General features: G+C 52.8%; 1 protein-coding gene across 1 annotated transcript in view; it reads right to left on the reverse strand.

Moving 5' to 3' along the window:
- Cpz (carboxypeptidase Z) overlaps window positions 1–11,616 on the reverse strand; it is a 24,546-nt gene that overhangs the window by 6,844 nt on the left and 6,086 nt on the right. The window contains exons 2-7 of the mRNA XM_021163483.1: window positions 9,912–9,944; window positions 8,250–8,624; window positions 6,215–6,427; window positions 3,405–3,601; window positions 2,728–2,889; window positions 2,049–2,207 (exon numbers count right to left, since the gene is read on the reverse strand). Coding sequence (XP_021019142.1) covers window positions 2,049–2,207; window positions 2,728–2,889; window positions 3,405–3,601; window positions 6,215–6,427; window positions 8,250–8,624; window positions 9,912–9,944 — 1,139 coding nt within the window. The remainder of the gene's footprint in view (window positions 1–2,048; window positions 2,208–2,727; window positions 2,890–3,404; window positions 3,602–6,214; window positions 6,428–8,249; window positions 8,625–9,911; window positions 9,945–11,616) is intronic.

The raw sequence follows: 11,616 nt of genomic DNA on the forward strand, positions 1-11,616 counted from the left end.
GGGAAGGGGGAAGGAAGGAAGGAAGGAAGGAAGGAAGGAAGGAAGGAAGGAAGGAAGGAAGGAAGGAAGGAAGGAAGGAAGGAAGGGGCAGAGCAACTACAGAGACCTAGGAACTTGGACACTGGGCACAGCACCCTCACCTCTCAGCAACTGCCTGGTGAGTGCCCTGGTGAGCTGCAGCAGTGCTGGCTCCTAGGACTATGGTCAGTAGGAAGGGCTGGGGGCTGTGAGCATGGCTCCCAGGACTCTCCCTGGCAGGATAGAACACTGGCAAAGATGTCCCCTGAGACACCCAGACAGCTCCTTCCCTCACACACTCTCCCCACCTCTCCTGAGACTGTGGTTTCCACAGAGCCTGCCACTGGCTGCAGGCTGCACCGTTATTGATTGAGGATTGATGTCTGGGGAGCAGACTCATTTCTTCTGACTCTAGTGGGACCCATTGAGGTGAACCTCCTTGCTACAGACATCCTCAAGCACTGAGGCTGTGAGGCTGGGCATGGAGGGCCTCCTGCTGCTCAGGGTACGCCTGCCCACCCAGGGGGTGCACTTGCTCTAAGGAGGGACACCATCTGAGACCCCACACTGAATAAGTAAGTGTGCAAGCAAATGTATGAATGAGTGTAAATGAGTGAATGGATAATTGAGTGAAGGATTGAATGAGTGAAGTAGTGGGGGAGAGAGTGGGTGCATGAATGAGTGAATGGGTGAATAACTGGATAAGTAAGTGCGTGAGCAGACTCGGGGATGAGAAGCCAGAGGATACAGGCATGGCTGGCACTGAGCTGGGTCTGGCTGCATAGAAGTCTCTGACAGCCTGTGCCTGAAGCATCCTTCCACCTCACCCTTGCCCTTGTGCTCCACTAAGAAAAACTGCAACCCAAGGGAAACCCTCTCTAAGTCTAAGCCAGGCTGGGGTTCCTCTCCTGACACATGGGAACACAGGCATATACATACACTCCCAATGGTATATGCAAACACAAACATGAATGCAAATCCACCTGTATCCACACAAGGCTACATACACTGTGCCCCAGCCTTGGCACTCATCATGGATGCTGACTGTCCTGTCCCTGCTTGCTGTGTTGTTTTGTTTTGTTTTTCTCCATGGACAGAGTAGGAGGGAGACGTTTCCTCTGCCATTGTGACCCAGAAACATGGAAGGTTCTAGGTAAGATCAGTATGGTGTACAAGTGTCCAACAGGGCTCAGGGACAGCTGGACCCCTGGCCAAGTTGCTCAGAGATCAGGGAACCTGGAGTCTAGTCCTTGTCCGTCCTGATGGTCCCTACCTCCAGGTCCCTTCCCCTAGGTTTGAAATGAAAACTGCCCTTGAAGGTACGCCAGGCTCCCTGCACCTTTCTGATTCACCCGGAGACCTGACTAGAGACCAAGCCTAGCAAGACCTGCGCAGGCCCCACCTGGGACAGGAGCTTGCAGCCTCTAGTAATACAAGAGAGAATGGAGGGTTGGCCCCAGGCCTGGGGAACACCAGGAACTGCTGAGCCCTCCCCTCCCCTCCCTCTGCCAGCTTTCTTCACCACAAGAGGGAAAGATAAGCTTCCTGTCCTGTTGTAACAAACAGGGCTGGGTGGCATAGCACCGCAACTTTAAGAGCTGGAAGTGTTCCAATGTTACTCGGTCACACATACTGTGAAAAAAAAAATAGTCCTAAGAAACCAGGGGCCTTACCCAAGGACCCCGGTGAATAGCAGCAGGAACAGAGCCCCGCCCCTAACCTCTGTACCCAAGCTGTAACCCAAGCAGAGAACCCAGTTCCCAGCCCAAAGGGCACCATGCATGTGGTAGCACTGCCCCCTGCTGGTACAATCTGAAACAGCATAAAAGACAAAACACAAGGCCAGAGTTCCTCCCTAAGGTTGAGGACACTGAGAAGGAAGACTGCTCTCTGGTTGACAGGGCATCTCCTGGATGTGAGGGAAGCAAGCAAAGGGGCTCCTGAGGGTTCAGCCACGCCTATGAGCTAGAACAGAAATGACCGTGCCAGCAGATGACCTGCTCAGCCTGAGCACAGTGTCCATCTCTCACCTTCTCATCTGGTGTGGGAGAAAACATCTTTTTCTCATGGGGGTTCTTGGAGAAGTCGAAGGGGTAGGATACCACCAGGTCACCGCCATGCAGGCTGGCTGAGAGGACGAAGGGAATGGTCTGTATCCACTTCATGATGGCTTTGGTCTCGGGGGCCACCTGCCGGGATTCGAGCACTGCTTTCAAGATTCTGCCTTTTCTGCTGCCCGCCCAACGTCTGCCTTTCCCACCCACCCCAGACCCAACAGAACTCCTGTCCAGCCACTACCATTCCCTCTGGTCACTGCAGAGTGTATGCTGACCTTGCAGCCTGGAGCCCACCTTGCCCCTCCTGGTCAGGTTCACCTCTCCTGGAAGCTGAGGAGCACCCTGCCCCTGCAGCCCCTGACTGTCCAGTGCCTGCATTGAGTAGGCCCCACTAGCTTCAGCAGTGGTCCTGACATAAGGCAGGTTACACTAACTACAGAGGGGAAGGCTCCTGCCAAGCTCATTCTTGAGGGAAAACCCAGGGTTTCTGGGAAAGTGTCTGGGACAGGATGTAGACTAATGATGTCTCTGCTGGACACTGAGGCTTTCAATACATTGTGACTGCCCCCAACAAGGGCCTGGCCTACCTTACAGGTCAAATACTGAGGCTCAGCAGGGCCAGTGCCCTAGGGAGGGGCCATACAGCTCCTACCTTACCCCACCAGTAGTACTGTGAGATGGGGATATGGTCTGTGCGCACACCACGAGTCGAGGCCAGCCGGTAGTACTCTGATGTGAGGTCAGGGAAGTTGCGGTTCAGATCCAGGTTCTGTGCATTCTGCCTTCCACTGGTCCAGCCATTGTAGCCAGCACCCTGGACACAAGGTCCCAGACAAGGATCAACATCTCCCACCCCACGTCTCCCAGCTCAGGCTTCAGCGGGACTGAGGTTCAAGCGGGACCATGGCTCCTATGGCTTCACCTTTGCCTTTCCTCCCACCTCCTATGCCTCTACATGGCCTTTCTCTCACCCCTAGCATCATGGTCTGGAAGTATTCTCCCATGGGTGGAACACCTGCCCCCTCCACTGACTCCTGTTCATGTCATTCTGTCCCTCCTAGTGAGCTTCCCTAATCCTCCATCAGCCCACTCTCTCCTTGGGACTCTTTCTTATCTTCCATGTTTGGCAAGCTACATCCCCAGCCCTGTCCTAAAACAAGACATCACAGCTCTGCTCACCCAGCAGGCAAAATGTTGCAGGACCACTGCTTGCTTGGCCCTGGTCACCTAGAAAGATGGCTGCAAACAGAACCTCAACAATGATGAGTAAAGTCAAAGATTAAGAGTGCGGGAGGATTCAGCCCTTCTGAAGGCAGCAGGAACTCCCACCTCTGCAGCTGCCACCTCGTAGCCATCAGGGTTCATGGACGGCAGCAGGTGGATGCGGGTGGTGTTCAGCAGGCGCTGGATGCGAGGGTTGCCCAGCAGGTACTCCGAGCACAGGTACTGGGCCAGGTAGATGAGCACTTCCCGTCCGGCCACCTCATTACCATGAATGTTTCCAATGAGCTTCACCTCAGGCTCCACTGCAGGAAGAAACGGTGGTGTGGGGTGTTGTCTCACAGACAGGGCTTAGCAAGGGTATGCCAGGTGTACTGGTGTTTGCTTTGACTCGAGAGTCTCTGGGCATATAGAGCTATCTAGACACTCACTTCTTGAGCTCATTTCTTATGTTTAGCCACAATTGTCAGCATAAGTAAAGAATGCTATGATAATATATGGTGCCATTGATTTGTGTGACTTCTATTGACATCTATGGCCCGTGTTTATGCAAAAAGTCAAATACATTAGTGCTTAATAGGTGAAACAGCTGGCCCTGGAAGGCAAGGATGAGTGGATGCATGAATGAGTAGATGATACATGGAAGACTGGATAAATAGAGAGATGAGTGGATGAATGGACAGACGGATGAACAGACAGAGGGACAGGTGGATGGATGAATGAGTGGATAGATAGATGAGTGGATGAATGGACAGACGATGGACGGACAGATGGATGGATTGATCAATGGATGAGTGGATAGATAAATGAGTGGATTATAGATAGATGCATGAGTGATTGGATGGAATAGATGATTGGATGGAATGAGTGGTTGGATGGAAGGGTGGATGGGTTGATGGATGGATGAGTAGATGGATGGATGGATGGATGGATGGATGGATGGATGGATGGGTGGATGGGTGGATGGATGGGTGGATGGTAGTGGGTGGATGGATGGGTGCATGGATAGGTGGATGGATGGTGGGTGGGTGGATGGATGGGTGGGTGGTTAGATGGGTGGATGGATAGATTATGAGCTGATGGTTAGATATACAGAAGATGAAGAACAAATGAATAAATAGATAAATGGTTAGGAGGTTGGATAGATGAGCTGGTGGATGGATAGCTGGATGGAAGAACAAATATCTGAATGGATGGATGGATGGATGGATGGATGGATGGATGGATGGATGGATGGACATGTGAATGAATAAAATAATGAATGATAGCCAGAGGAAAGGGCAGGTGTGGGTGAGTGGTGGATGGATTGATGAGTGAAAGAGTGAATGAAGGCTGTTTCACAGAAACACTAGACTAGGCCTGGCAGCCTTCTTCAATGTGGCCATGGAAAAGTCACCCCTACATGCTGGATCTAACATTGCTCATTGGAAAACAGAATCTCCTACCCGACCTGTCTGGCCAAGCAACCTTCAGCTGTCAGCATGAATGTCCGTGCCCTTCAGACTTCACATACCAGGGTATAAATGACAAGGAAATGTCCATGTCTCTGCAGGAGGCCAGATGTGACCTGATGACCTCTGGCCCCATGAGAGACGGGACTTTGAGCTTGTAATGTCCACACTGCCTAGTCCAGCTAGGTGAAAGCTGGGTAGGGGGTGAACATCCCAGCAGAGTCCTAAGTGCACAGACTCAGAGACTTCTTGAACTGGAGGGAATAACGGGCCCTAGTACACCAAAGTGGCAATGGGGTAATGGGCTGGGGCATGGGACCAAGGGAGGGAATAGGGACTTCCAGTGTCACCATGTCCTATTCACACAGGAGATGACGATCCAAGCCAAGTCTCTGTTAGAACATTCTAGAGCCCTACATACAGTCAGCTTGGTGTCTCTTTTCCAGCTCAGAACCACTAGTAATTACTGTAACAAAATTTGATTCCTAATTTGCATCATAGCAAGGAATCTCTGAAGGATCTGCAGCATCTAGCATCTTCCAAAACTCAAAGCAGGCTCAGCAAACTGTGTTCCAGAGAGGAGCAGAGCAGAGGGAAAGGAACCAGGACCCAGACCTGAGCAGGCCCAGGATTCACAAGACTGCAGGGCCACCGTGGTGGTGATGGTGACAAATTCCACATTAAGGAGCTAGGACTGAAGCTCTGGCAACCACTGGCCATTGACCCAGTGTCCCCTCCAGGACCTGCCCTAGTCCCTCCAGCCTCCAATCTCTCAGAAAACCTTGCCCTCTTCCTGAATACAGAGTCTCCACACTGTCATCTGTTTAGGTAACTTACTCTCCTGCTATAACTCAGTCTCCTCAGACAAGTGTCTGTTGGGATGAGACCAACTCATGTCCAATCTCCTGAACTCTAGTGATATGGCTTTTCTGGAGAAACCCTTCCCCTATCCCCACCCTGAGACAGGGTCTCTATGTAGTCCTGGCTGTCCTGGAACTCATTATGTAGACAAGGCTGGCCTTGAACTCACAGAGATCCTCCTGCCTTTGCCTCCCAAGTGCAGGGATTAAAGGGTATATGCCACCTTTAAGTTCTCCATGCCCAACTTGGAGAAATCCTTTTTAATACTGTCCTCGGGCTGGTGAGATGGCTCAGTGGGTAAGAGCACCCTACTGCTCTTCCAAAGGTCCAGAGTTCAAATCCCAGCAACCACATGGTGGCTCACAACCATCCGTAACGAGATCTGGCGCCCTCTTCTGGAGTGTCTGAAGACAGCTACAGTGTACTTACATATAATAAATAAATAAATCTTTTTAAAAAAAAAATACTGTCCTCGTGGGCAGGTGTCATGGGTGAGTAGAGGGAGGCACCAGATAGTCACCCCCAGCTCACACACCCCAAGGCTAAGTGGGTCTGCACCCTGTTCCCAGGGGCGGAATCACACCTGGGCCTCACGTGGTCACTCACTCAGTTCATGCTGGCCTGGGCGGCTCGAGAACTCGATGACCACCAGGTCCTTGCCTTCAAAGCTGCGCCCAATGCTGTAGGTCTTGGCCACCTGGGAACAGCGGGCCGCTGTCCTCTTCAGCACCCGGACCATCTGAGCATAGGAGTGGTGGGCGAAGCGAATGAAGGTAGGTGGCAGGCCAGAGGGCAGGGCCTCCTCAACATCCAGCTCTCCTGGGGAAGGAAGTGGAACTGAGGCTGGGGTGTGCACTGAATACCCGCTCATGGTACAGACAGATCACCAACCTGGCCAGCACCCTCACCCCGAATCCCACTGTACTGCTGTACAAGTCGGGGATGGAATGACACATAGGCCTCCTGGATGGCGCTGCCACAAGCCAGCCAGCCACAGTGCCGAGGAGATGCATATGGACCATGTCTCCAGTGTAAAAATGACAGTAAGATGTGGGTGCCTGAATGGGGGTTTTCAAATATGAAAGGCAGAGTTCAAGAGAAGGCACACCAGGAATCCTCAACCTACAGAAATCAAAGAGAGGCTGGCATCCGCCTCTAAGCAGTGGTTGTCTGACATGATCCTGCCGTTGGGGCCCTGACACAGCTCTGCCTCCCTCTCTGCTAGTACCATGGCCTATTCTGTGTCAACACTCACATGTGCCAGGCAGCATGGCTAAGAGTGGTTCCCCACAGTCCATAGTCTGCTAAGATTGCACCCAAATGTTTCTAGGACAGGAAGAAGGGGCTGAGACAGTGTTGGTCAGAGTGTGACCTCCATCACACCTGACTCCCCCGCCCCATTTCCCTGTTCCTCCCTAGAGAAGAAGCCGAGTGGTTAGCAGCCCTGGGGATTGTCCTCAGCCCTGATGGCTGAAGAAACTTGAGGCAGGTCCCTGCAGGCTGACCGGGGCCACAAAGAGTTAATGTTGTCTCTACTTGTGGTTTTCTTTTTGCTTAAAATGGTTGGTGAGGAGAAAGAGCAGATGAACCCAGCAATTTGGTGGTTTCAAGATAACCCCTCTCCAGTGCCTGGGCTCTCTTGGGGCAAAAGGGTCAGCGAGAGCAGGTTGGCTTCCCTTCTCCTCACTAGCCTTTGCTTGCCACCTCCACACCTCAGCCCACTGCGGACACAACTCCTGCTGGCCAGAACCCACTGCGCCTGCTCTTGAACCCAACCTGCCCTCTCCAGGACAGGACCAGGCTCCAACACCGGGCTCAGCATGGTACATCTCCTGGCAGGCACTCACACAGGCTTTACTAGGTCTGCACCCTCCCTGACAGCCTTTACGTCTCAGTACACAGTAGGCACTCAATAGATGAGGCTGTACAAACAAGCCCATCCACCAGTGGCTGGCCGGGGTGACTCCAATGGAAGCCCCTGTTCTACCTCCTTTTCTGGGCCTCCATTTTCTGACTGCAACAGAAGACGAGGGGCTTACAAAGCAAGATGAAAGCATGGCTGGCGACTCCTGCCCGGAACAGAAAACTGTGGGCCAGGGTTGCACGTTGGGGACTGATCATCTTTCTCACCACTCGAGTGAAAGGATACAGACAGGGACAGACAGAGCTGTGCTCACTAAGGCACTGCGCCAAGCAGCCCTCTGTGACTCCCACACCTCCTAAGACAAGCCGCTCACTAGCATTCAGTGTAGCTCATTCCTCTGTCACAGGTCGGCCCTCATCATCTCCTGCCGTCCAACAGACTGTGCCTGGAGAGTGACTCATATCATTCTTCAGGCTCAGCTTTGGCCAGAAAGCCTGCTGAGAAGTTCCCTGCGCGGGAACATGGCCAGTGAGATGCAGTTCTGAAGGTGGCTATAGCTGGTCACTCTGTCTACCCTGCTCATGTCTCACTTGTTTGCTGAGCATAGGCCTCTCCACGGATAGGATCCTTCGTGGGCCTGGATGGGACACTTTTCCCTCTTGATAAGCTGCCCTTCCCTCCAAGTCTGTAGATGCAGGAGCCCTGACACCTGCCTGCCCAAACTGTAACTCCCAGAGCTAATGTGCAGCCAGGAGTACCCCCAAAGCCTTCCCTTACCACGGAGCTCTTCCAGAGGGTCATAGCAGCCTTCCTCCTCTGGTGCGAAGTATCGGGCACAATCAAGGAAGTAGGGCCAGGCCATGTCGATGGCGTCAAAGGCCGGCTGGCAGGCCTCCCGAAGGCCCTCACAGACATGCCGGCAGGGCCTTTGTGTGTGGCCTCCCTCACATCGGGGGGCCAACACAGAGCACCCTAGCAGCCGCAGGTCAGGGTTGCACTGACCCTCCAGGAGAAAGTGTATCACACCCAACAGCATGTACTCAGGGCTAGACTCCACTGCTTCCCACGACCGGTGCTCCAGCGGAGTGGGGAACGATGTATGGTTATAGGCGGCATCCGCACAGGTCCTGAGATGCAGGTCCACGCAGGTGGCTGGAGAGGAAGAGTCAGCAGGTCACATGATGACCCATGCTCAAGTAGATACCACCTAAGACCAGGGCCTGCAATGATGGAGCACCCAGTCTGTGGGGAGACAAGGACAGAGGCAAGCAGGGTCCATGGGAGACACAGCAAGGGGTTCTGAAGCAACTGCACCCAGCTACCTGCCAGAAAATGGTCCAGGATGGCAATGGCACCCACAGAATGGGAGCAGGCAGCCTGCCCTGCTGGGGGATGCATGATGAGGCCAGTAAATTGCCCCTGCAAAAGCAAGGTGCCAGCCTCATACAGGCCCAAAGGAGAGATGCTCACGAGAACCATGTGAAATATCCCAGCCTCGGGACAAGTTAAGTCCTCTCAAGATGCACCTGGCAGGCCTGGCTCTGTTTCTCCTCTTGTTACAAGGACATTGTAAGCGCAGGCCAAAGCAGGCCATCTCCTCTGATATTAGACACTTTGTGCTGGGCCAACATGGGTGTCCACTGTCCTACCTCCCGCAATCCACTGAGTCATTTGTCAGTCAGCTTCTTGGTTTGTTTGTTTGTTTGTTTGTTTGTTGTTGTTGTTGTTGTTTTGAGACAGCCCCCAATTTGTAGCCCAGGCTGGCCTAAAACTTCAACATAGACCAAGTTGACTCTAAACTCACAGTAATCCCCTGTCTTAGCCTACTAAATGCTGAGATGACAGACATGATCCACAAATCTCAGCTACGGTGCCAGTTGTTCTATGGAGGAAATGCTCCCCAGTTTCCTAAATCCCTGTATAGAATACACCAGATGTGCACAGCTGGTGGAAGACAGGTGTGTCCTCAGCATTGTCTTGAGAGTTTTGAGTCATAGCTTTCAAGTCACTAAGCAAGATGCCCTACTTCTCCTCATCACAGGAAGGACAGGTCCAAGTTTACAAACCCAGCTAGGCCAGCAGGGCCAGAAGCCAAGGATGGCTTCTCTGTCAGGGGCCATGGATTAGAAACACAGCCTGTGATTAACATGCAGGAGGCTCTGGGCTCTATCTTGAGCATAACATGCCCCTCCATGGAAAGAAAAAGAAACTTATAGCAAGACACAAACGCAGGGCTGGCCTTGGAGGGACCCCTAGCATTGCCCCCAGGCAGAGATGGGCAGGCAGGGCAGGCTACTCTCTTGTTTAGTCTCCCTTCCCTGGATCTTCTGAGCCTGCCCTGCTATCCACATCCAAAGCCAGCATCTCTGCTTTGACAGCATGGGGATCAGGGGATTGTGGAGTTCCTATAAGACAAATCAGGGGTGGGGTGGTACCTACCACTGTGTGTGTAGCCCAGCCTCTGACATTTACCTGGGAAAAGAGACAAGCCTGATTAACAACAGATACAGTACACATCTCTCCCTTCAAGGCCTCTGCTGGGTACTGAGGACGAGCCCTGTTCTAGCCTCTGTTACCCTCATCCCCCTGGTTTGCACTGCCGACCTCTGAGCTCAAAGCAGCAGAGTCTGACAAACCATAGGACTTGCCTAAGGAAGTGAGTGCATTGGCACTCTCCAGCCCAGCCTGGAACCAACCTGGAGGGCCCTGTGCCCACATCCCCATAGCCAGCCATGCATCAGCCCCCATAGAGTCCTGAGCCATTAGCTTCAGACTGTGCACATGGCCTCCACCACCGCCATACTCAGGACTGAACATCATTCAAAAAGCCATCCAAGCAGACTACTTAGTCCTTAGAACACCAAAAGAATATGGGGCCTCAGTGCTGTGTGAATTTGGGACCCCCTTTCTAGCAAAAACTAACACACAAAACTATCCTTGCAAATGCAGGGTCTTGAGGACCTCCTGAGGACAGGTCTTATGGACTCCACAGTAAGATCCACGGGGGGCCATAAAACCCCCATGACCACCAGCAGCCATATTCAGTCAAGTACATGTTGGGCATCCTATGCACAAGGAGGCAAGAAGGAAACTTTGCCTCAGTTTTACACTGGTCCAGCCCTGGTGTAGGATCTGGAAGCACTCTGATGGCTTGTGCAGGGAAGGGCCAGAAGTGGGTAGAATGACCATGGCCAAAAGAGGGGTCTTTCAGGAGCAGGTGTGCCTGCATGGGAGAGGAGATGGACCCTCTGGCATAGGGACTACAACAAATGCCTGTATTCTGTCCTGTGCAGATGGAACCTGGCAGTGACCAGGAGCCTGGAGGGGCATGACACCCATAGGCTTTTCTCAAGATCTAAAGTCATGCAGCAGATGGACATAGGAGTGAGCCACCTATGCCCGCCACCTATAGAGAAAGCAGCAAAGACTCGGCCCCACCCTGGTTACCAAAACCCACTGTGCACAGTATACCTACAATGTGCAAGGCTGCCTCAATTTGGGATCCTACTCCCAGGTTCTTGTGAGACAGGCAGCATTTGAGATACCATACCCCTGACCAGCATTCAGAGGGTAGCTGAGGTTTTAAATATCTTTGAGACAGGGAGTTGGTTTTGGTGGTTTGAGACAGGGTCCCTTGTAGCCCAGGTGATCTTGCATGCTCCGTGTAGCTACAGATGATCTTCAACTCCTGACCTTCCTCCTCTCTCTCACATGCTGGGACTACAGGAGTGCACGGCATGCCCAGTTTCTACCCTCTCAACTATCAGGGAGCCACACAGACTCTTTTTTGGTGTAGATCTGGGTGTGTACTCAGGCCACAAGAAGCCCCTGGTACTCCAGGACATCCTCTCCTCCTCCTCCTCTTCCTCCTCCCTTTCCTCTTCCTCCTCCTTCTCTTCCTCCCTCTCCTCCTCCTCCTGCTCCTCCTCCTCTTGTTCCTCCTCCTTCTCTTCCTCCTCCTCCTTCTCCTACTTCTCCTCCTCCTCCCTCTCCTCCTGCTCCTCCTCCTCTTGCTCCTCCTCCTTCTCTTCATCCTCCTCCCTCTCCTTTTCCCTCTCCTTCTCCTCCCTCTCCTCCTCCCTCTCCTTCTCCTCCCTCTCCTTCCCCTCCCTCTCCTTTCCCCTCTCCTTCTCCTCCCTCTCCT

This window comes from Mus caroli, chromosome 5 (genome assembly GCF_900094665.2).
Source record: "Mus caroli chromosome 5, CAROLI_EIJ_v1.1, whole genome shotgun sequence".
Taxonomy (NCBI): Eukaryota; Metazoa; Chordata; class Mammalia; order Rodentia; family Muridae; genus Mus; species Mus caroli.